This window comes from Oncorhynchus gorbuscha, linkage group LG12, assembly GCF_021184085.1.
Source record: "Oncorhynchus gorbuscha isolate QuinsamMale2020 ecotype Even-year linkage group LG12, OgorEven_v1.0, whole genome shotgun sequence".
NCBI lineage: Eukaryota > Metazoa > Chordata > Actinopteri > Salmoniformes > Salmonidae > Oncorhynchus > Oncorhynchus gorbuscha.
The window spans coordinates 71,136,707-71,161,338 of record NC_060184.1 but is presented as its reverse complement, the minus strand read 5'-3'; the positions used below and the strand labels follow the sequence as shown (position 1 = coordinate 71,161,338).

Sequence of the window (24,632 nt, the reverse complement as noted above, 5' to 3'; positions counted from 1 at the left end):
TTATGGCAAGCCTAAATAAGTTCAGGAGTAAACATGTGCTTGACAAGTCACATAATACCTTGCATTGACTTACTCTGTGTGCAATAATAGTGTTTAAAATGATTTTTGAATGACTATGCCATCTCTGTACCCCACACATATAGATAAATGTAAAGTCCCTCAATCGAGTTGTGAATTTCAAGCACAGATTCAACCACAAAGACCAGGGAGGTTTTCCAATGCCTCGCAAAGAAGGGCACCGATTGGTAGATGGGTACAAATAAAAAAGCAGACGCTGAATATCCCTTTGAGCATGGTGAAGTTATAAATTAGACTGTCTGCTGTATCAATACATCCAGTCACTACAAAGATAGTCATCCTTCCTAAATGATTTGCAGAAGAGAAAGGAATTTGCTCAGGGATTTCACCATGAGGCTGATGGTGATTTTAAAACCAGTACAGAGTTTGATGGTTGTGATGTGAGAAAACTGAGGATAGATCAACAACATTGTAGTTATGCCACAATACAAACCTAAATGACAGTCAAAAGAAGGACGCCTGTACAGAATACAAATATACCAAAACATGCATCCTGTTTGCAACAATGCAGTTAAGTAATTCTGCAAAAAATGGTGTCAAAGAAATCTACTTTTTATCATGAATACAAATCGCTATGTTTGGGACAAATCCAACACAATAGATCACGGAGTACCACTTCATATTTTCAATCATGGTGGTGGCTGCCTCATTTTGGTCATGGGCAAGGTCTAGGGAGTTTCTCTTTCATAAAAAACACATGTAATACAGCACAGACAAATTCACCTTTCAGCAGGACAATAACCTAAAACACAATGCCAAATCTACAACTGGAGTTGCTTACCAAGACAGCATTGAATGTTCCTGAGTGGCCTAGTTAAGTGTTGACTTAAGACTTTCTGTTTAGCAATGACCAACAAGCAACTTGACAGAGCTTGAAGAATGTTTAAAAGTAATAAATGGGCAAATATTGTACATTCCATGTGGGCAAACCTCTTAGAAACTTACCCAGAAATACTCACCTGAAAACCCTACAAAATGTGCTTCTAACATGTATTGTCTCAGGGGGGTAAATACTTATCTATTCAAGATATTTTTTATTTTTTTTAAGTATGAAAAATAAAACAGGTAAATTATAATATACAGTCATTATTGCTCATAATTGACCCCTACCTTTGTAAGAAAAACTAAACAAAACCTCTTTCTCTGAGCAATTGTATTAGTATAAAAATAAATCATTCAAATATTGAGCTATATTGTATGCCAATTGTTTGGGGGAAATTACATTATTTTATACTAATAAAATTGTTCAGAGGTAGAAATGGTGATTCGTTATTTTCTCAAAAAAGGTAGGGGTAAATTATTGACACCCCTAAAGATATTAGTAAATTAAAACAGCCAAAAGTGTAGTATTTGGTCGCATATTCCTAGCACACAATTATTACATCAAGGTTGTGAATTTACAAACTTGTTGGATGCATTTGCAGTTCATTTTGTTTGTGTTTCAGACAATTTTGTGCCCAATATATATGAGATGGTAAATAATGCAGTTCATTTTTATGCATTTCTCACTTTTACTATAAATAAGAATATAATATGTTTCTAAGAACTTCCAAATTAAAATGTCAACACTACCATGATTCAGGATGAACCGGAGTGAACCGTGAATAATGATGAGTGAGAAAGTTAAAGGGTCAAATGATGGTAATGATGTTGCAAATGAAAATGTTATTTGTCACATGCTTCGTAAACAGCAGATGTGAGCATACAATATAGCTCAGAATATATTCAATATATTCATTCTCGACCTTTGTCTCTCCCGAGCGATGAGAAAAAATAGTAACTACTAACAATTGGATACCACGAAATTGGGGAGAAAATTGGGTAAAATGTCAATTGTAAAAATAAAAAATGTAAAAGTAAGATAACGGAAACTACTCAGCTGGCAACCTGCTGAAAGGATGTTGTCAACTGTTCAGATTCACCATCAGCAATAGTTTGGGTAAAGTTGATTATTTCATAACGAGGACAGCAATTCATTTGTGAGGCGCACTACATGGCCAAAACGGGATGAGAAAAGAAGCCCAATAAAAACTTCCAAACGGTCAAGGGGTGACATCCAACGTTGTGGTATATATTCACTTATTGCACATTTGTGAACTATAAATATTCATACATTACTAGCTCAAACACCTAATCTGCAAAAATGACAAGTTAATTAGTGGGTGATGGTGATTTCAGAAGCAAAGTGGGGGGACAAAAAACATAGGCTACATTGCCCTCCCTAAACTGATAGTGGTGGTCATCTGGTGGTAGATGCCTAGTCTCCCTTATGGCTCAGATCAGGTGCCTACAAAGTCCATACACATACATAATAATGATTATTTATTATTATTTTTAACGCACAAACAAAAAGCATCAAGCGCTATGATGAAACTGGCTCTCATGAGGACCGCCACAGTAAAGGAAGAGTTACCTCTGATGCAGAGGATAAGTTCATTAGAGTTACCAGCTTCAGAATGCAGCCAAAATAAATGCTTCAGAGTTCAAGTAACAGACACATCTCAAATCTGTCGTTCTGAACAGGCAGTTAAACCCACTGTTCCTAGGCCGTCATTGAAAATAAGAATTTGTTCTTAACTGACTTGCCTAGTTAAATAAAGGTTTTTATTTAAAAAGGCAAAATGTGACTACTTTGAAGAATCTCAAATATAATTTAACACTTTTTTGGTTATTCCATGTGTTATTTCATCGTTTATATGTCTTCACCATAATTCTACAATGTAGAAAATAGTAAAAATAAAGAAAAACCCTAAAATGAGCAGTTCACGTTTGAACTGGAATTGTTCCTAAAGATTTGAAAATTGCCAAAGTTATCTCCCTCTATAAATCTGAGGATCCAAGATCTTTCACAAATTAAAATAGCCTATTATCTGGAGTATCATGTTTTTCTAAAATCCTAGAATTGGTGTATGAGAGAATGTTCAAACATTTAAAATGAACACTATTCTATGAGTACCAATATTGTAAGAACTCGTAAAATCTACTCCACAAATATGGCTCTTTTGCAACTTGTGGATCAAATCTTTACAGCTCTTAACAAAGAATACTTGGATATTTTTTTTATTTATCCAACGCGTTTGACACAGTCGATCATGAAATATTACTTTATAAATTGTATGAGATTATATATATATATCATTCTCTTTGCCGAGGATACCAATTTCATTTTATCACAATCATTTTGATTCACTAATTAATTAAGCTAACTTATGTATGGCCACATTTTCTGAATGGTTCCAGATAATTTGTTAATCTTCAAAATGTTAAAACATTATTGTATTAAATAGTAAGTAAATAATACATCTATAAAAATAAAAAGAGCCAGAATCTAAATTGGTTGGAAATGAAATGGAACAAGTCACATTCACTAGTTTCCTCTGAGTTCTAATTAATTAAAAGTTATCCTGGAAATATCATATTACATTTGTCTGCAGCAAAGTGATGAAATCTGTAGGTATCATCAGAAAGATTAGTGGTTTGGTTCATCAGGCTTGCTTCCTAACTCTATACTATAGCTTCATTTACCCATATCTGATTTACCGTAATAGTCTGGGCCAGTACATATGCCTCATACCCACACAAAATTACTCATCATACAAAATACATGTGCAAGACTAGCTGCCACCAGTATCTTGTCTATTTATGACATTAATGTACGTCAATTATACACTTTCATCTAGAAATACTCATACCTCCCAGACAGTTTACCTTTCAATGGATTCTTCCAGGTTCATTCTGACATCCATCTATATAACACAAGACACTGCAATAACCTTCACCTTCCCAACTGCCGCACCTCAGAGTCAGTTCTCTATCAGATAAAGAGGTACCATACTCTGGAATCCTTATCTTCACATTGCCAAAAGCTCATCATCCCTCAATAACTTCAAGCGAAGAAAGGGGGTCAGCCTGATGAACCAAACTACCCAACAATCCCCTCTATGTAGCCAGAGAGAAGCCACTCTTCAGTAAAAGGCACGACAACCCACTAGGAGTTTGCCTAAAGGACTCTCAGACCATGAGAAACAAGTTTCTCTGGTCTGATGAAACCAAGATTGAACTCTTTGGCCTGAATGCCAAGCGTCACATCTGGAAGAAACCTGGCATATCCCTACGATGAAGCATGGTGTTGGCAGCAGCATCATGCTGTGGGGATGTTTTTCAGCAGCAGGACCTGGAAGACTAGTCAGGATCGAGGGAAAGATGAATACCCAAGAAGACACGAGGCTGTAATCGATGCCAAAGGTGCTTCAACGAAGTACTAAGAAAAGTGTCTTAATACTTACGTAAATGTAACACACACAGTTTTTACCCTGTCATTATGGTCTATTGTGTGTAGCAAAAACAATTGAATCCATTTTAGAATAAGGCTGTAACATAACAAAACGTGGAAATAGTCAAGAGGTCTGAATACTTTCCGATGGCACTGTATTGCACTGTCTTGAAAGGGAAAGATGCACATCCCTTACACGCTCTTGTCTCGGCCCGACGGTATTCCGTGTTGTGAAAGGTGTTAGGAGTGTTTCTTACCTTGCATCGCCAGCCATTGGTGGGGATGGATTCCATTGCAGGCTGGAGACAGAAGGTGTGATAGCCTTTGTCACACATGTCACACACCAGCATCTTGCTGTCCTCTCCCGGGTTCCTGAAAAACACACACAATAGAGGGAAAGATGACACACACACCTAATAATATGATCTCAGTGTACAAGACATTAGGAACATCTTCCTAATATTGGGTTGCTTCCCCCTTTGCCCTCAGAACAGCCTCAATTCATTTGGGCATGGACTCTACAAGATGTCGAAAGCATTCCGCAGGGATCCTGGCCCATGTTGACTCCAATGCTTCTCACAGTTGTGTCAAGTTGGCTGGATGTCCTTTGGGTGGTGGACCATTCTTGATACACAACAGTTGAGCGGGAAAACCCCAGCAGCGCTGCAATTCTTGCCACATTAGTATATTTGGATAGAAAACACTCTGAAGTTTCTAAAACTGTTTGAATGATGTATGAGAGTATAACAGAACTCATATGGCAGGTGAAAACCCGAGAATAATCCAACCAGGAAGTGGGAAATCTGAGGTTTGTAGTTTTTCAACTCATTGCCATTCCAATATACAGTGTCTGTGGGGTAATTTCCTACGGCTTCCACTAGATGTCAACAGTCTTTAGAACCTTGTTTGATGCTTCTACTATGAAGGGGGGCCGAACAAGAGGGGATTGGGCCAGGTGTCTGGCAGATTGTGACGTGCGGTCATGTGAAAGTTAGCTTGCATTCCATTTCTTTTCTACAGACAAAGGAATTCTCCGGTTGGAACATTATTGAAGATTTATGATAAAAACATCCGAAAAATTGATTCTATACTTCGTTTGACATGTTTCTATGACCTGTAATATAACTTTTTGGACTAGCACGCGCATTTGGATTTGTTTACCAAACACCCTAACAAAAGGAGGTATTTGGACATAAATTATTAACTTTATTGAACAAATCAAACACTTATTGTGGAACTGGGATTCCTAGGAGTGCATTCTGATGAAGATCATCAAAGGTAAGTGAATATTTATAATGCCATTTATGACTAATGTTGACTCCACAACATGGCGGATATGTCTTTGGCTATTTTGGTCTCTGAGCGCCGTACTCAGATTATTGCATGGTATGCTTTTTCTGTAAAGTTTTTTTGGAATCTGACACGGTGGTTGGAGAGGTGGATCTAAAGTTCAATGTTTAATAATGTTTATTATGAGTATTTCTGTAAATTGATGTGGCTCTCTGCAAAATCAAACCATGTTTTGGAACTACTGAACATAACACGCCAATGTAAAATTAGATTTTGGGATATAAATATGCACATTATCGACAAAACATACATGTATTGTGTAACATGAAGTCATATGAGTGTCATCTGATGAAGATCATCAAAGGTTAGTGGCTGTGTTTTTCTGTGACTTGGTGGTGACCTAACAATCGTTTGTGGTGCTTTCGCTGTAAAGCCTTTTTGAAATCAGACGCTGTGGCTGGATTAACGAGAATTGTATCTTTAAAATGGTGTAAAATATTTGTATGCTTGAGGAATTTTAATTGTTGTTTTGAATTTGGCACCCTGCACTTTCACTGGCTGTTGGTGAGGTGGGACGCTACTGTCCCTAATATCCCAGAGAGGTTAACCTGTCTCCTCCCCTTCATCTATACTGATTGAAGTGGATTTAACAAATGACAATGTTTTGTATATTCAGTGCATGAGACACTTATGGAGACACACAAAAAAGAGAAAAATGACACCCACACACACACCTAATAAGCATCTAACACAAAAATCAGAGAAATTGGCAGGGATATAGTATGGATAGCACAAGGGTTTGTTTCCCGACCGTGTCGACAGACAACCTAACAAACCGTCAACTGTTGACTCTGGTCCTCCAGGGTCTCAGTGTCTATGGGCTCTTTATCAGTGACTCATTTCGAGTCTGGGACTTGGACAATCGACTACATTCATGTATCAATGAAGTATGAGGAAGAAAAGAAAGCCAGCCAGACAGTTGGGAGTTTGAATTTAGTTTGTCAAAGGGAGAGGTTCACATTGTAGGTTATGTTTAATACAATATATTTTATCACACACCACATTGTGAATAATACCTTTTTTTAACAGTGTTTATAGGAATGAGAAAATAACATTTCCTTCAACAGAATCAAATTTGCTAAGCTTCAAGAATCTAAATTTGTTCAGCCAATCAAACCTGCCATTAAACTGAACCCGCAATCGAGAACAGTCCCTCTACGGCGGATTTTGGTTGGATTAACAATGTTTGAAGAATAAATCAAGAGACCAGAGCGTAAGATTTATGGTGTACACATGTGTGTGTGCAGTGGAGGGTTATGATATTAGGGAAGAGGCTAGAGCCCTGAGATCTATCAAATCCCAGCAGCCTGTATTTCAGCTGACGCAAATCCAACCTGAATGAAAACATCATCTGAGATTTACAACTGTGCAGTGGAGTCATTACCGCCCGCGCACACACATCCCTAGATCACTCCGCCCTCCCCCCCGCCAATTCCAGAGTGCTCCATCTGGTAAAACTGCACTATACATTTCACTATGCTTTTCTCCCCTTCTCTCTTCCTTCCCAGTTCCTTGGGAGGCTAAGCACCATGATGCAGGTATCCAAAATAAGGTGGGGTGGAGGTGGGTGTGTATGTGTGCTTGCATTATGAGAGGATAGCAGGAGTATACGGTAAGCCACAGACAGGCTTCACGGTGGGCCTCTTGCCCCTACAGACAGGCTTCACGGTGGGCCTCTTGCCCCTACAGACAGGCTTCACGGTGGGCCTCTTGCCCCTACAGACAGGCTTCACGGTGGGCCTCTTGCCCCTACAGACAGGCTTCACGGTGGGCCTCTTGCCCCTACAGACAGGCTTCACGGTGGGCCTCTTGCCCCTACAGACAGGTGGGGCCTCTTGCCCCTACAGACAGGCTTCACGGTGGGCCTCTTGCCCCTACAGACAGGCTTCACGGTGGGCCTCTTGCCCCTACAGACAGGCTTCACGGTGGGCCTCTTGCCCCTACAGACAGGCTTCACGGTGGGCCTCTTGCCCCTACAGACAGGCTTCACGGTGGGCCTCTTGCCCCTACAGACAGGCTTCACGGTGGGCCTCTTGCCCCTACAGACAGGCTTCACGGTGGGCCTCTTGCCCCTACAGACAGGCTTCACGGTGGGCCTCTTTCACGCCCCCCCTACAGACAGGCTTCACGGTGGGCCTCTTGCCCCTACAGACAGGCTTTACACGGTGGGCCTCTTGCCCCTACATACAGGCTTTGCTTGAGGCCTCCTGCCCCTACAGACAGGCTTCACGGTGGGCCTCCTGCCCCTACATACAGGCTTTACATTAGGCCTCCTGCCCCTACATACAGGCTTCACATTAGGCCTCCTGCCCCTACATACAGGCTTTACATTAGGCCTCCTGCCCCTACATACAGGCTTTCAGTTCTCAGATGTCATCTCTTTCAACATTAAGAGCTTCTGTTAAATTCTGTCCATGATTGACAGGCTATGACACGCAAATGCTATGGAGATGAACCTGCATGTCCCACGTGGGATTCCATGTCAAATCAACAAGCACACCAGAGACTAGCGTGGTGATTATCACCATACCAAAAACATGGCCTTGGTCCATGAAATTAACATTTTCATTTTTGACCATGCAGAGTTCAGGAAACTCTATAAAAATCATTAAAAGCCCAGCTTCAATGGAGACAGGCTTTCACGTTCTCAGATGTCATCTTTGCTGGCAACATTAAGAGCTTTTGTTAAATGTCTCTGCAAACATAGTCACCACCGTCTTTCATCTAATCTTTACTATATACACTGACTTGAGAAAGTATTTCTACACCTTGACATAATCCACATTTTGTTATAATTTACAAGTATTCACAACCAAGTCAATACATGTTATAATCACCATACCAAAAACATGGCCTTGGTCCATGGAATTAAATTTTGCATTTTTTTAAACATTAGAGACCAGAGTTCAGGAAACTCTATAAAAATCATTAAAAGCCCAGCTTCAATGGAGACAGCTTTAGGTCACGCCATTTTGGTTTTAACGAAACATTCAATTTGTCTGGCCCTCCAGCATATTTTTGAATTGAATTTTAGTCTCTGTCAAACATAGTCATGTTGTCATCTAATCTTTACTATATACACTGACTTGAAAAGTATTTCTACCTGTGACATAATCCATTCATTTTGTTATAATTTACAGTCATTGCAGATGACAAGTCAATAACATGATAATCACCATGCTTGAAAAATGATTAAAGTGTTAGTCAGTGATGTGTTGGATTGTAAACATAATTTGTATTTGGAAATTAAGTAGATTATTTTAAAATGTTTTCTTTACTAAAGTGCCTTATTGCAAACAGGATACATATTTTAAAATACTTTTATTCTGTACAAGCTTCCTTTTCCCTGTCTTTTATGTTTGTATTTTGGAGAAACTACAATGTTGTTGATCCATCGTCACAGCCATTAAACTCTAACTGTTTACATACAGTTGAAATCAGAAGTTTATATACACATAGGTTGGAGTCATTAAAACTAGTTTTTCAACCACTCCACAAATGTCTTTTTAACAAACTATAGTTTTGGCAAGTCGGTTAGGACATCTACTTTGTGCATGACACAAGGTATTTTTCCAACAATTGTTTACAGACAGATTATTTCACTGTATCACAATTCAGGTGGGTCAGAAGTTTACATACGCTAAATTGACAGTGCCTTTATACAGCTTGGAAAATTATAGAAAATGATGGCATGGCGTTAGAAGCTTCTGATAGGCTAATTGACATCATTTGAGTCAATTGGAGGTGTACCTGTGGATGTATTTCAAGGCCAACCTTCAAACCCAGTGCCTCTTTACTTGACATCATGGGAAAATCAAAAGAAATCAGCCAAGAGCTCAGAAAAAAAATTGAGACCTCCACAGGTCTGGTTCATCCTTTGGAGCAATTTCCAAATGCCTGAAGGTACCACGTTCATCTGTACAAACAATAGTACGCAGGTATAAACACCATGGGACCACGCAGCCGTCATACCACTCAGGAAGGAGACGTGTTCTGTCTCCTAGAGATGAACGTACTTTGGTGTGAAATGTGCAAATCAATCCCAGAACAGCAGCAAAGGACCTCGTGAAGATGCTGGAGGAAACAGATACAAAAGTAACTATTTACACAGTAAAACGAGTCCTATATTGACATAACATGAAAGGCCGCTCAGCAAGGAAGTAGCCACTGCTCCAAAACCACCATTAAAAAAGCCAGACTTCGGTTTGCAACTGCACATGGGGTCAAAGTACTTGTGGAGAAATGTCCTCTGGTCTGATGAAACAAAAATAGAACTCCATCGTTATGTTTGGAGGAAAAAGGCGGAAGCTTGCAAGCCGAAGAACACCATCCCAACCGTGAAGCACAGGGGTGGCAGCATCATGTTGTGGGGGTGCTTTGCTGCAGGACGAACTGGTGCACTTCACAAAATAAATGACATCATGAGGGAGGAAAATTATGTGGATATATTGAAGCAACATCAAGAAATCAGTCAGGAAGTTAAAGCTTGGTCGCAAATGGGTCTTCCAAATGGACAACTTCCAAAGTTGTGGCAAAATGACATAAGGACAACACAGTCAAGGTATTGGAGTGGCCATCACAAAGCCTTGACCTCAAAATTTGTGGGCAGAACTGCTTGTGCGAGCAAGGAGGCCTACAAACCTGACTCAGTTACACCAGCCCTGTCAACTTATTGTGGGAAGCTTGTGGAAGGCTACCTGAAGCGTTTGACCAAAGGTAAACAATTTAAAGGCAATGCTACCAAATAGTAATTGAGTATATGTAAACTTCTGACCTACTGGGAATGTGATGAGAAATAAAAGCTGAAATAAATAATTATTCTCTACTATTATTCTGATATTTCACATTCTTAAAAGCAAGTTGTGATCCTAACTGATCTAAAACAGGGTATTTTTAATAGGATTAAATGTCAGGGATTGTGAAAAACTGAGTTTAATGTATTTGGCTAAGGTGTATGTAAACTTCCGACTTCAACTGCATACGTGCCCCGTTTCAGGAAACTAGGCGTATGTCATGGGTCACTAGTTCACAGGAGAGTAATTTGAAAGTACTTGTTTTTTTTAATCAAAATGGGTTTTTGGGCAGAAATGCCTTCTCGAACATCTGAACTTCCATGTGCCTTAATAAGAAACTTGTGTGCCATCTGTAAATACAAATGAAATTGTTCAATTACAAGCCAAGTTGGTTAAGATACAGAAAAAGACAGAAACCTCTTCTGGCAATGATTGGCTGAGATAATGAGTGAGCTGGACATGCCGAGAGATGAGTTTGAATTGGTCTGTCATATAGCACACTTCTGTCTATTTGAGCTGGTCAGAATGCGTCAGGTAAGCCCGCCTAACGCGCCTTTATTTTTAAAGTACTGCATATTAAAACTTAACAAAAGACGTCACTGCAACAACTGTTTCAGAGCACTCTGGTCTGAGTGTACCAGAGTGCAGAATAACTGATTAATTTACGAACGCTGAACACCGATTGAATATGGTCGGGGTCATTAAACATTGACAAAAAAGCTTAATTAAATTGTTTCCAGGAGCAGTTACAGTCACCAACGCTCTGGATAACATGAAAACAGTTCAACCAGCTCTGCTAGGGCGAGTAAAATGGTCAGAGATTGGGTGGGGGCTAAAGTTTAAATATTTCAAATAAATGTTAAATTATTTATACCTGGAATTTGTCTTTCAGTTATCAGTAGGACACGCCTGACCCTCCTCCACCAGTCATACAAGGAGAATGGTCTAATGCCTCCCATCAAAAAGAGAGCTGGCCAAGCAAGCACCGGTTACACCTGAAGCATGAGGACTTGCAGTGAGTGCTGAACTTCAACAACTACTCAGAGGATAATGCAATAGTATTACCAGAACACCACTGGTGGAAACTGCTGCCATCCCACGTGACAAACACAGCAGTGTGGCGTCTCCGCAAGGATTTTGACAACACTTAGTATGTAAAGCAAAAAAAAACGTTTTGATTATTTAATTGACCTCCCAACATGACTGGCACTGGTATTTTGTTTAGTCAAGCTGTGTGTCATTTTAACTTCCAGTTTCCAAGATTATGTTTCTGTATGCAGTGCTGCTACTCTGAACATTTGTAGATAAGTGAAACTTACCTGACAATGATGCATAAAAAAAAATTATGTTTAACATTGCATTTTCTTTTCATTAACTTATCTTAATGTTATTTTTTTGTTGGCAGGTGCACTATCCTTCTGACCCTATGCAGCCAGGTCCCATCTACTTTCTATCTCCTCGCAACTGCAGTGCCCAAAACAAGAACAAGTTTGTGCTCTGGTACTGTGCCTGGCGGACCATGCACAAGCTCCACCACAGTTTTGACCTTCACTTCCTGATCACAGGCCACACAAAGTTTGCCCCTGACTGATGTGTGGGCATCAACGAGCAGCGCTTCAGAAAGAACAGAGTGAACACTTTGTCTGAGATTGCTGGTGTTGTGAAGGACAGCACTCTGACAGGGGTCAACATCCCACAGTTGTTTGTACTGGAGGATGGTACAGTGCTGGTGAAAAGCTATGGCTGGCAACAAAACCTGACTCCATACTTCAGACTGCTGCCACAGTTCAAGCAGTACCAGCACTTCAGGTGAATATAATTTCATTGCATTGTATGAGGTTCTTCTTATCTAAACTTGGGAGGTGAATTGATGTTGTACAATAATAGCGAAGACATCAAAACTATGAAATAACAAATGGAATTATGTAGTACCCAAAAAAGTTGAAAACATCAAAATATATTTTACATTTCAGATTATTCAAAGTAGCCACAATTTGCCTGGATGACAACTATACACACGCTTGGCATTCTCTCAACCAGCTTCGTGAGGAATGCTTTTCCTTTACGCTGTGGTCCAACTTATCCCAAACCATCTCAATTGGGTTGAGGTCAGGTCAGGTGATTGTAGAGGCCAGGACATCTGATGCAGCACTCCATCACTTTCCTTGGTCAAACAGCCCTTACACAGCCTGGAGGGGTGTTTTGGGTCATTGTCCTGAGCCAGATTTATCATAGCGAGTGATGACAATGCGCAATGCCAAACGTTGGCTGGAGTGGTGTAAAGCTCACCGCAATTGGACACATGAGCAGTGGAAACGGGTTCTCTGGAGTGATGAATCACGCTTCACCATCTGGCAGTCCGACAGATGAATCTGGGTTTGGTGGATGCCAGGAGAACACTACCTGCCCCAATACATAGTGACAACTGTAAAGTTTGGTGGAGGAAGAATAATGGTCTGGGGCTGTTTTTCATGGTTCGGGCTAGACCCCTTAGACCCAGTGAAGTCAGGAAATCTTAACGCTACAGCAATGCCTAGTTAAATAAAAGGTTACATAAACATGTTTTTTTAAATACACACACTACCGTTCAAAAGTGTGGGGTCACTTAGAAATTTATTTTTTCTTAAAGAAAAGCACATTTTTTTCCCATTAAAATAACATCAAATTGGTCAGAAACACAGTGTAGACATTGTTAATGTTGTAAATTATTATTGTAGCTGGAAACAGATGATTTTATATGGAATATCTACATATTCCCATTATCAACAACCATCACTCCTGTGTTCCAAAGGCACGTTGTGATAGCTCATCCCAGTTAATAATTGTAAAATGCTAATTGATCATTAAAAAACCTTTTGCAATTGTTAGCACAGCTGAAAACTGATGTCCTGATTAAAGAAGCAATACAACTGGCCTTCTTTAGACTAGTTGAGTATCAGCATTTGAGGGATTGATTACAGGGAAACTCGTCAGTCTATTCTTGTTCTGAGAAATGAAGGCTATTCCATGCGAGAAATTTCCAAGAAACTGAAGATCAATGCTGTGAGCTACTCCCTTCACAGAACAGCGCAAACTGGCCCTAACCAGAATAGAAAAAGGAGTGGGAGGCCCCGGTGCACAACTGAGCAAGAAGACAAGTACATTAGTGTGTTGAGAAACAGACGCCCCACAAGTCCTCAACTAGCAGCTTCATTAAATAGTACCCGCAAAACACCAGTCTCAAAGTCAACAGTGAAGCGGCGATTCCAGGATGCTGACCTTCTAGGCAGAGTTCCTCTGTCCAGTGTCTGTGTTCTTTTGCCCATTTGAATATATTATTTTTATTGGCCAGTCTGAGATAAGGCTTTTTCTTTGCAACTCTAATCAATTTGATGTTTGATAAACATGGGGGATATTGGTACCGGTACAGAGACGATGTGCGGTGGTACAGGTTAGTAGTCGAGGTAATTGAGGTCGGAACAGTGGAACAGAACAAAAAATAAAGAGGTTCTGTTCAGGACGAAACGATTGGAAAATAATTTTGGTTCCAAAACTTGCCTGCTAGCCATTACCCTGTCAAACACTGGTTGTACGACACTACTTAACCTCTCTAGGGTACGTGGGACGCTAGCGGCCCATCTGGCCAACATCCAGTGAGATTGCAGAGCGTCAAATTCAAATACAGAAATGCTCATTATAAAAACAAAACATATTTTACATAGGTTTAAAGATGAACTTCTTGTTAAACCAACCACAGTGTCATAATTATAAAATGCTTTTCGGCGAAAGCATACCTAGCCCAGAACATAGCCCAGTTGCCAAATTATTACTAACAGTAACCAGCCAAGCAGAAGCATTACAAAACTCAGAAATAGAGATCAAATTAATCCCTTACCTTTGATGATCTTCATATGGTGTTAATCAGAAGACATTCATTTACTCAATAAATGTTCCTTTTGTTCGATGAAGTCTCTTTATATCCAAAAATGTCCTTTTTGTTAGAGTGTTTTCTTCAGTAATCCACGGGCTCAAATGCAGTCAAAACAATCAGACAAAAAAATCCAAATTGTATCCGTAAAGTTCATAGAAACATGTCAAACGATGTTTATATTCAATCCTCAGGTAGTTTGTTTAGCCTAAATGATCTATAATATTTCAACCGGACAATAACGTTGTCAATATAAAAGGTAAACAAAAACTGCACTTGCGCATGAAAAAGCTCTGAGAGACGTTAGGGTCCACTCGTTCAGACTGGCCTTACTTCCTCTTTTATAAGAATACAAGCCTGAAACTATTTCTAAAGACTGTTGACATCTAGTGGAAGGCATAGGAAGGAACTGCAAATGGAGTCCTAAGTCAATAGATACGGTAATGTCATTGAATAGAAAACTACAAAACCAAAATAAAACTACTTCCTGATTTGATTTTTTCTCAGGTTTTCGCCTGATAAATCAATTCTGTTATACTCACAGACACTATTTTAACAGTTTTGGAAACTTTAGAGGGTTGTCTATCCAAATCTACCAGTGTATGCATTTCATATCTTCTGGGCCCGAGTAGCAGGCCGTTTAATTTGGGCAAGCCAACTAGCAAACACAGCCAACTAGCAAACACAGCCAACTAGCAAACACAGCCAACTAGCAAACACAGCCAACTAGCAAACACAGCCAACTAGCAAAACGGCTACTAATGCATACAGCTAACTAGCACAGTGGCTACTAGTGCATACAGTTCATTAACAAGCTCACATCTGGTAAGTTATGCTACAGAGTCGACCCTTACCTGCAGGTCAAACAGACTTTGCACTCGGGGCACTGCCAGCCGGCCCTCTTCAGGGGGGTAACACCCACGTCCAAACACACCCCGTGGTAGTGCTGCCCACACGCGGTACAGAAGAGCTGGTCCTGCAGGTCCCCAGCACTGTCACACAACAAGCACTTCACCTCCTCTTTAGCTGTGGGCGAGGAGAAAATAAACACTAAAAAGGGACAGTTTAGGAAAGGGACATAATATTAAAAAAGACAGTTCAGGGAGGCACTATATTAAAAGACAGTTCAGGGAGGCACTATATTAAAAAAGACAGTTCAGGGAGGCACTATATTAAAAGACAGTTCAGGGAGGCACTATATTAAAAAAGACAGTTCAGGGAGGCACTATATTAAAAAAGACAGTTCAGGGAGGCACTATATTAAAAAAGACAGTTCAGGGAGGCACTATATTAAAAAAGACAGTTCAGGGAGGCACTATATTAAAAAAGACAGGTCAGGAAGGCACTATATTAAAAGACAGTTCAGGGAGGCACTATATTAAAAGACAGGTCATGGAGGCACTATATTAAAAGACAGGTCATGGAGGCACTATATTAAAAGACAGGTCAGGGAGGCACTATATTAAAAGACAGGTCAGGGAGGCACTATATTAAAAACGACAGTTCAGGGAGGCACTATATTAAAAACGACAGTTCAGGGAGGCACTATATTAAAAGACAGTTCAGGGAGGCACTATATTAAAAGACAGTTCAGGGAGGCACTATATTAAAAGACAGTTCAGGGAGGCACTATATTAAAAGACAGTTCAGGGAGGCACTATATTAAAAGACAGTTCAGGGAGGCACTATATTAAAAGACAGTTCAGGGAGGCACTATATTAAAAGACAGGTCAGGGAGGCACTATATTAAAAGACAGGTCAGGGAGGCACTATATTAAAAGACAGGACAGGGAGGCACTATATTAAAAGACAGTTCAGGGAGGCACTATATTAAAAGACAGTTCAGGGAGGCACTATATTAAAAAAGACAGTTCAGGGAGGCACTATATTAAAAAAGACAGTTCAGGGGGGCACTATATTAAAAGACAGTTCATGGAGGCACTATATTAAAAGACAGGTCATGGAGGCACTATATTAAAAGACAGTTCAGGGAGGCACTATATTAAAAGACAGGTCAGGGAGGCACTATATTAAAAGACAGGACAGGGAGGCACTATATTAAAAGACAGTTCAGGGAGGCACTATATTAAAAGACAGTTCAGGAAGGCACTATATTAAAAAAGACAGTTCAGGGAGGCACTATATTAAAAAAGACAGTTCAGGGAGGCACTATATTAAAAGACAGTTCAGGGAGGCACTATATTAAAAGACAGTTCAGGGAGGCACTATATTAAAAGACAGGTCATGGAGGCACTATATTAAAAAAGACAGTTCAGGGAGGCACTATATTAAAAAAGACAGTTCAGGGAGGCACTATATTAAAAGACAGGTCATGGAGGCACTATATTAAAAAAGACAGTTCAGGGAGGCACTATATTAAAAAAGACAGTTCAGGGAGGCACTATATTAAAAGACAGTTCAGGGAGTGACTATATTAAAAGACAGTTCAGGGAGTGACTATATTAAAAGACAGGTCAGGGAGGCACTATATTAAAAGACAGTTCAGGGAGGCACTATATTAAAAGACAGTTCAGGGAGGCACTATATTAAAAGACAGTTCAGGGAGGCACTATATTAAAAAAGACAGTTCAGGGAGGCACTATATTAAAAAAGACAGTTCAGGGAGGCACTATATTAAAAAAGACAGTTCAGGGAGTGACTATATTAAAAGACAGGTCATGGAGGGACTATATTAAAAGACAGGTCATGGAGGCACTATATTAAAAGACAGTTCAGGGAGGCACTATATTAAGACAGTTCAGGGAGGCACTATATTAAAAGACAGTTCAGGGAGGCACTATATTAAAAGACAGTTCAGGGAGGCACTATATTAAAAGACAGGTCATGGAGGCACTATATTAAAAAAGACAGGTCATGGAGGCACTATATTAAAAGACAGGTCATGGAGGCACTATATTAAAAAAGACAGTTCAGGGAGGCACTATATTAAAAGACAGGTCATGGAGGCACTATATTAAAAGACAGGTCATGGAGGCACTATATTAAAAGACAGGTCATGGAGGCACTATATTAAAAGACAGGTCATGGAGGCACTATATTAAAAAAGACAGTTCAGGGAGGCACTATATTAAAAGACAGTTCAGGGAGGCACTATATTAAAAAGGGAAATTTCTAAATTGTTCAACGTAATATTAATAATCTCCAACACTACCCCAACTGGGGCTGGGCGATATATCAAATTAATTAGAATTGATCTTTTAGCGCAATATTCCAAAGGACTGTATTGCAAGAATCAAAAGGGTGAGGTGTGGTTATTTTTTTATGAGCGTTTGTTTCATGTTTTCTTTTTGGTCTCATTTGCTCCTTTTGCTGTAACTGTGCACCTTCCCATTTACACACACATACCAAGCTCCTCCCCCTGCCACAACAACAAAGATGAGAGATCACTTTTTCCTCTCTGACAATTTTCCTCTCTGACTATTTGCAGAATCGGTCATACGGATACTGAAAGACATTGAGAATTTATTTTACTGTAAAGTTAAACTTTCTAACAATACCTATGTCTCCACTCCTCAAAATGCTCCCAGAAAAGACACTGAAACAGTTAGACCACGTGCTGCTAGTAGCATGTTAGCCAAAGACTGCTATACTAGCGGTCTAGTCTATGTTTAATAAACGTGCTATAAGCATAAAACACAATTATATAAGGAATCGGCAACTTGTTCTCATTCTGAGAAATAAGGTAGGTCACTTGATTTCAACATCTGAACAAAGTGGACAGGCTAGTATGCTATTCAAACAGCTAGAGACGGACAGAAGGGTATGTTTAAAACCATTCAACTGGTCTAGCAAACAAATCCAAGTTGGCTAAACTTCAAATATAAACATGCTACTCAGTACTACTCAGTAGCATGTGGCCTTGTGCTTGAGAGATTGCCGATGAGGCCTGTGTCCTTGTTCTATAATTTCTGCTACAAGAAGGTAGTCAGTATTAGTTCATGTGCATTATGCATGGTTCTGGGTAAATTTGTAACAAAAAGGGGATTTTCATAGACAGACTTGAAAGCCAGATCAGTGATTATTTTATTCGCCTAGGTATAATTCCAAAAGCCCTGAAATCATTAGATTATTGCTGACTGTTTGAAATGCAGTGTATATGATCTTTAAATAGAGATATCGTAAATCGCCCATAAGGTTGTTTCAACATGGGACCACATGTGAGGTTTGAAAGCCTCTGACAAAAATGTATTTTGGAGTGACCTGCCATGGACCATTAGGTTAACATTAGGCTAAAAGGCTGCAAAAATGTTTACATACATTTCATCCAATGAGAAAGTAACATCACTTTGAATTTAACACACTGCAAAAACATAGAAAGGGTGATTTGAGGGAATTTCATAATAGACATGACCAAAAGTATGTGGACACCAGCTCGTCGAACATCTCGTTCCGAAATCATGGGCATTAATATGTTGTTGGTCCCTCCTTTGCTGCTGTAACATCATCCACTCTTCTGGGAAGGCTTTCCACAAGATGTTAGAACATTGCTGCTGGGCTTTCATTCAGCAATAAGAGCATTAGTGAGGTCGGGCACTGATGTTTGGCGACTAGGCCTGGCTCGCAGTCGGCGTTCCAATTCATACGAAAGGTCTTCGATGGGGTTGAGGTCAGTTCTCTGTGCAGGCCAGTCAACTTCTTCCACACCGATCTTGACAAACCATTTCTGTATGGGGACATTGCCATGATGAAACAGGAAAGGACCTCCCCCAAACTGTTGCCACAAAGTTGGAAGCACTGGATTGTCTAGAATGTCATTGTATGCTCTAGCGTTAATATTTACCTTCACTGGAAGGAGCCTTGGCCGAACCATGAAAAACAGCCCCAGACCATTATTCCTCCTCCACCAAAATTTACAGTTGGCACTATGCATTGGAGCAGGTAGCGTTCTCCTGGCATCCGCCAAACCCAGATTCATCCGTCGGACTACCAGAACGCGTTTCCACTGCTTCAGTGTCCAATTGCGGCGAGCTTTACATCACTCCAGCTGACAGTTGGCATTGCGCCTGGTGATCTTAGGCTTGTGTGCGGCTGCTCGGCCATGGAAACCCATTTCATGAAGCTCTCGACGAACAGTTCTTGTGCTGACGGTGCTTCCAGAGGCAGCTTGGAACTCGGTAGTGAGTGTTGCAACCAAGTAGAGGATTTTTATGAGTTACGCACTTCAGCACTCGGCGGTCCCGTTCTGTGGGCTTGTGTGACCTACCACTTCGCAGCTGAGCCGATGTTGCTTCTAGACGTTTCCACTTCAATAACATCATTTAGCTGACCAGTGCAAATATTGCAGGGCAGAATTTTGTATTATTAATACAACTGTCAGCAATGAATTGGCTGAAATAGCCAAATCTACAAATTTGAAGGGTTGTCCACATACTTTTGTGTATATAGTGTACCTACGTGACGTGACACTCACTGACAACATAGCCTACACCAAGTCAAGGCTGTTTGTTTCACATCTATAGTGTAATCCAGTTGTCCTCATTCTCCCAGTGGAACACAGGATCTATACTCACATGTTTGTGAGGCCAGCTGGAGGTGGTCAGGGCAGAGGAGGGTGTGTCGACGCAGGTCCTGGAATGTTCCGGCGGCGGCAGCGCAGGGGAAATGGTACGAGCGGCAGCAGCCCTCCTCACAGCACTTGATGGATGCCCCAAGGCGCTTACAGTATGCACAGCACTGCAAAACAGAGAGAGAGAGAGCATGAGACAGCGAAAGAGAGAAAGACAATGATTAAGAAAGCTAGTTTGAATACTTAGTTTTTCCTGATTCACTCAATAACGCCTATAAGATAACAACCTGGTCATTTTCGAGAAGAAACCAGGGGTATTCAGTGATTTGAAACCTTTTGAAAAGTTACAGATCGAAATGGAACAAGTCGAGCCTGACAATTGCCTTTCAAGGTGACAGGCAATCATATCGGTTCTATACAATACATTTCAAATCTGAACATTCTGAACAGACCCTTGGTTGGGCTGATCAGGTTTTCAGGCATCGTGATTGGAAGCTGGAACCATATGCTTCATCTTTACGGCCAATTAACCACTGGCTCTATATTTCAGTTTCAGCACTTACTACAAGCTTTACAAAAATGTCATACTAATTCACACGTTGACGACAATCGCTAGGTATTGACACATTTCAGCTCTAAACCCCCAGCCTAAAAAGCATTGGTGCTTTTACAAATAAAATCTCGTTATTTTTTGTCAGGCCTCACCAGTGAAATGAAGAAAACAAAAGCATATTGGATTCAAAACCCAGGTTCAAATTGAAGCCAACCTCTGTAATAGTAGAGAATTGCGATTATAGTAAAAAACTAACAAATAGACTGTCTAAATGAGGTGCTCTGGTCAAAGCGAGCGAACCTGGCTCTAGCACCTGAATATACATTGACATTTCCGTGGCCAGAGAATGCGAGTTCTCCTTTGAATAATGAAAACTGTCAAGAGTCGAGAAAGAATGGGGCCTTCAAGTTCAAATGGTTCAAGTCAGCACTTATGTTGCTCACTTTCTCCTTCTCTTCTTTAGCTTTCTCTGCCTCTCCTTAGTTCTAGCAAACCCTTGTCGGGGGGTTCAAATACAAAAACCTGCAAATACCTTTTAACACCAAGTGTTAGACAATTATCGCCCATGCTCCAGTGACTTCCTGGGGGCATCATGGGAAGGACATCCTGTGGCATGTTGTCGCATGCGGGACCATGCCCGACTCAGGACACACACAGACAATAACTTATTACCAAAGAAATATAACTATTAGTCTTATTATTCAAGTCAATGTTCTGTAATTCTATTGATATGCTTACTATACCCATCAAGTCCCTTGAGATGGCATAGGGAGTAATGAAGGAAAAAGTGATCCTCTTCAAAATGACACCACCCTCTCTTCAAACCTTAATCCTCCATTGTTTTGTTGAAAATAATAATCAAGCAAAACTGCTGTAATCGTATCACAGTGTGGTACATGGTTCTCTTTCATAATCTACTCTAAAGCAGAAATATAAAGCCATACTGGCTTGAGCCCACTTCTCCCACAACGCCCCAAAGAGTAATAGTCGAGGCAAAATGATAGTGGCCCACCTGTACAAACCCTCCCTCCCTCTACAAATAGCCAAAATGGCTACTGTCCAAATGGACCAAACCAGAGAGGAGAAATGCAATGGATGGATATCTGGTCCAGTGCTACTTAGAATAGAACAACAAGTTGGACCAGCCTGGTATCACATAACCGTTGTTTCACCATTGTGCTAACCCAAACCGTACTGTGCTGGCTTGGAAATGTTCTTTTCACATTGTCCTTTCCAGGACGGTTCCAGCCACTTTGGTGGAAGCGTAACCAGGGAAGCACAGTACAGCTTGGCTCAGTAGTATGAAGAGGGTAATTATAAAATTGCTTCTTCCAGTTAATGATAAGCACGCACCCATTAAGAAACTGACCATAAAAAACATCTAAATCTAAGTGATTGATGAGGAATTCAAAAACTGCACAAAGGGAAGGGCAAATAAGTCTGGCTGCACAGATGACTGGCAAACATACTGTAATTGACAATGACTTTTTCATTGGCAAGATTAGCAAACTTAGGCATGACATGCCAACAAACTCTGAACCTTCCAATCCATGCATTAATGAAACATTATGAAAGACAAGCATTGTTATTTCTAGTGTGGAAGGGGTGTAAAAAAATATATTGTTTTCTATCAATAATGACAACACCTGGTACTGACAACTTGGATGCAAAATGACTGAAGATGGTAGTGATCTACACTGAGAAACACCTTTGTAATATTGACTTCAGAACAGCCTCAGCCTTCGTTCCACTAAGCGAACATATGGAATTGTTTAAAGATTGTCAAACCAAGGATCATTCAGCCATTTGATTTAGAATTTTAAGATCACTTATGGTATCAAAATATATATATATATATATATTTTGATGACCATTGAATATGTCATTAATGCTATTAGCCCATAGAAACACATTGAATAACAGATTCCTGACATGGTACAGATGTTACCCGCCCAAAAATTCAAAGGAAGTTTGTTCTGATGTGTCCGTCCTATATCTGAGAGATATAAGAAGGACCAGGAAACTATTTATATTCTGTATTATTTTTGTTTTACAGGTATTGAACCCCTTATTTTAGCAACCTCCATATATACTTCCATTCATTTTTTTAAACTGGTACTGGGGACTTTCAGACGAGCCTCTTTTCAGCTTCTATCTCAAGGCCATTAGACTGTTAAACAACCACCACTAGCTCATTCGAGGCTGCTGCCTATAGGCATAGACTAGAAATCACTGGCCACTTTAAGGAATGGAACACTAGTCAATTAATATTTACATATCTTGTATTACTCATCTTATATGTATATACTGTATTCTATATTATTGTACTGTATCTTAGTCTGTTCCACTCTGACATCGCTCGTCCATATGTATATAGTCTTTATTCATTACTACTTAGATTTGTGTGTATTGAGTTTATGTTGTGTAATTTGTTAAATATTACTGCACTGTCGGAGCTAGAAGCAGAGGCATTTCACTACACCCGCAATAACATCTGCTAATCACGTGTATGTGGCCAATAAAATTTTATTTGAATCTTGTGGGCATCCTAGAGGAAAACAACCGACATGTACGTGAGAGAATCACCTTTCCACAGAGATGTGTAGCCCAAACTGTTCGGATGATACAGACAGAAGTTGGCAGAAGAGGCTGCTATGACATCAGATGATTCCTGTGATGCTGTTCTTTCTACAGAAGGGTCATAGTAGTTTGCAGAACAAAGCATTGGGACGCTACAGACGTTCTGGTGAGAAGACTTGATTTTCAGGATGCCTCATGGTCTGACGAACACTGCAGATGCCTCTAGCTTAAACAGATGGATTTTGATGGGGATTTCTTCATGATAACTATATTTCCGCGGGGCCACAGAAATTGTAGGAGGAGGGTTAGCCCGTCTCCTCCTCTTCATCGACACTGATTGAATCAAACTACAGGGAGTCAAATCAAACTTTGTCACATGCTCCAAAAACAAATAGTGTAGACCTTACCGTGAAATGCTTACTTACAAGCCCTTAACCAACAGTGCAGTTCAAGAAGAGTAAAAAGACTTACCAAATAGACTAAAGTAAAAAATTATAAAAAGTAACACAATAAGAATAACGAGGCTATATACAGGGGGTACCGGTCGGTACAGAGTCAGTGTGCGAGGCTACAAGTTAGCTGAGGTAATTTGTACAAGTAGCTAGGGGTGAAGTAACTATGCATAGACAATAAACAACGAGTAGCAACAGTGTACAAAAGGAAGGGGGGGGGATCAATGTAAATAGTCCGGTGACAAATGTATTAATTGTTCAGCAGTCTTACGGCTTGGGGTAGAAGCTGTTGAGAAGCCTTTTGGTCCTAGACTTGGCGCTGAAAGAAATTGATAATAAAGAGGTACTGGGAGCTGTTCTGTTAGACTTCAGTGCAAGGTTTTGACATTATCGATCATAGTCTGCTGTTGAAAAAACGTGTGTTCTGGCTTTACATCCTTTGTCATATTGTTGGTCGATAGTTACCCACCTATCAGAAAACAGAGGGTATTATTTATTAATGGAAGCCTCTCTAACACAAAGTAAACCTCAAGGTAGCTGTCTTGGCCTCTTACTTTCTCTTATTTTTACGAATGACCTACCTACCACTAACCTTGAGTAAAGCCTGTGTGTCTATGTACGCTGATAACATTAGATACCACAGCCAGTGAAATAACTGCAACACTTAAAGAGCTGCAGTCAGTGTTAGAACGGGTGGATAGTAAATATAAATATATCGAAAAACAAAAAACATTGTATTTGGGACAAATCATTTGCTAACCCTAAATATAATCTAAATCTGGTAATGAATAATGTGGCAATTGAACAATTGGAGGAGACTAAACTGCTCGTCTAACCCTAGATTGTAAACTGACATTTTAGCTATCGACTGGAACGAGCTGAAACAAACATTCAAACTGGACAGTTTTATCTCAATCTCTTCATTCAAAGACTCGATCATGGACACTCTTACTGACAGTTGAGGTTGCTTTGTGTGATGTATTGTTGTCTCCACCTTCTTGCCCTTTGTGCTGTTGTCTGTGCCCAATGTTTGTACCATGTTTTGTGCTGCTACCACGTTGTGTTACTACCATGTTGTTGTTATGTTGCTACCATACTGTGTTGTCATGTGTTGCTGCC

At 40.2% G+C, this 24,632-nt stretch overlaps 1 protein-coding gene across 1 annotated transcript in view; it reads right to left on the bottom strand.

The window, feature by feature from the left end:
* The window catches only part of kmt2ca (lysine (K)-specific methyltransferase 2Ca), a 235,970-nt gene that overhangs the window by 119,663 nt on the left and 91,675 nt on the right, over window positions 1–24,632 (bottom strand). Inside the window, 3 exon segments of the mRNA XM_046290968.1 lie at window positions 4,609–4,723; window positions 15,256–15,427; window positions 19,933–20,095. Coding sequence (XP_046146924.1) covers window positions 4,609–4,723; window positions 15,256–15,427; window positions 19,933–20,095 — 450 coding nt within the window.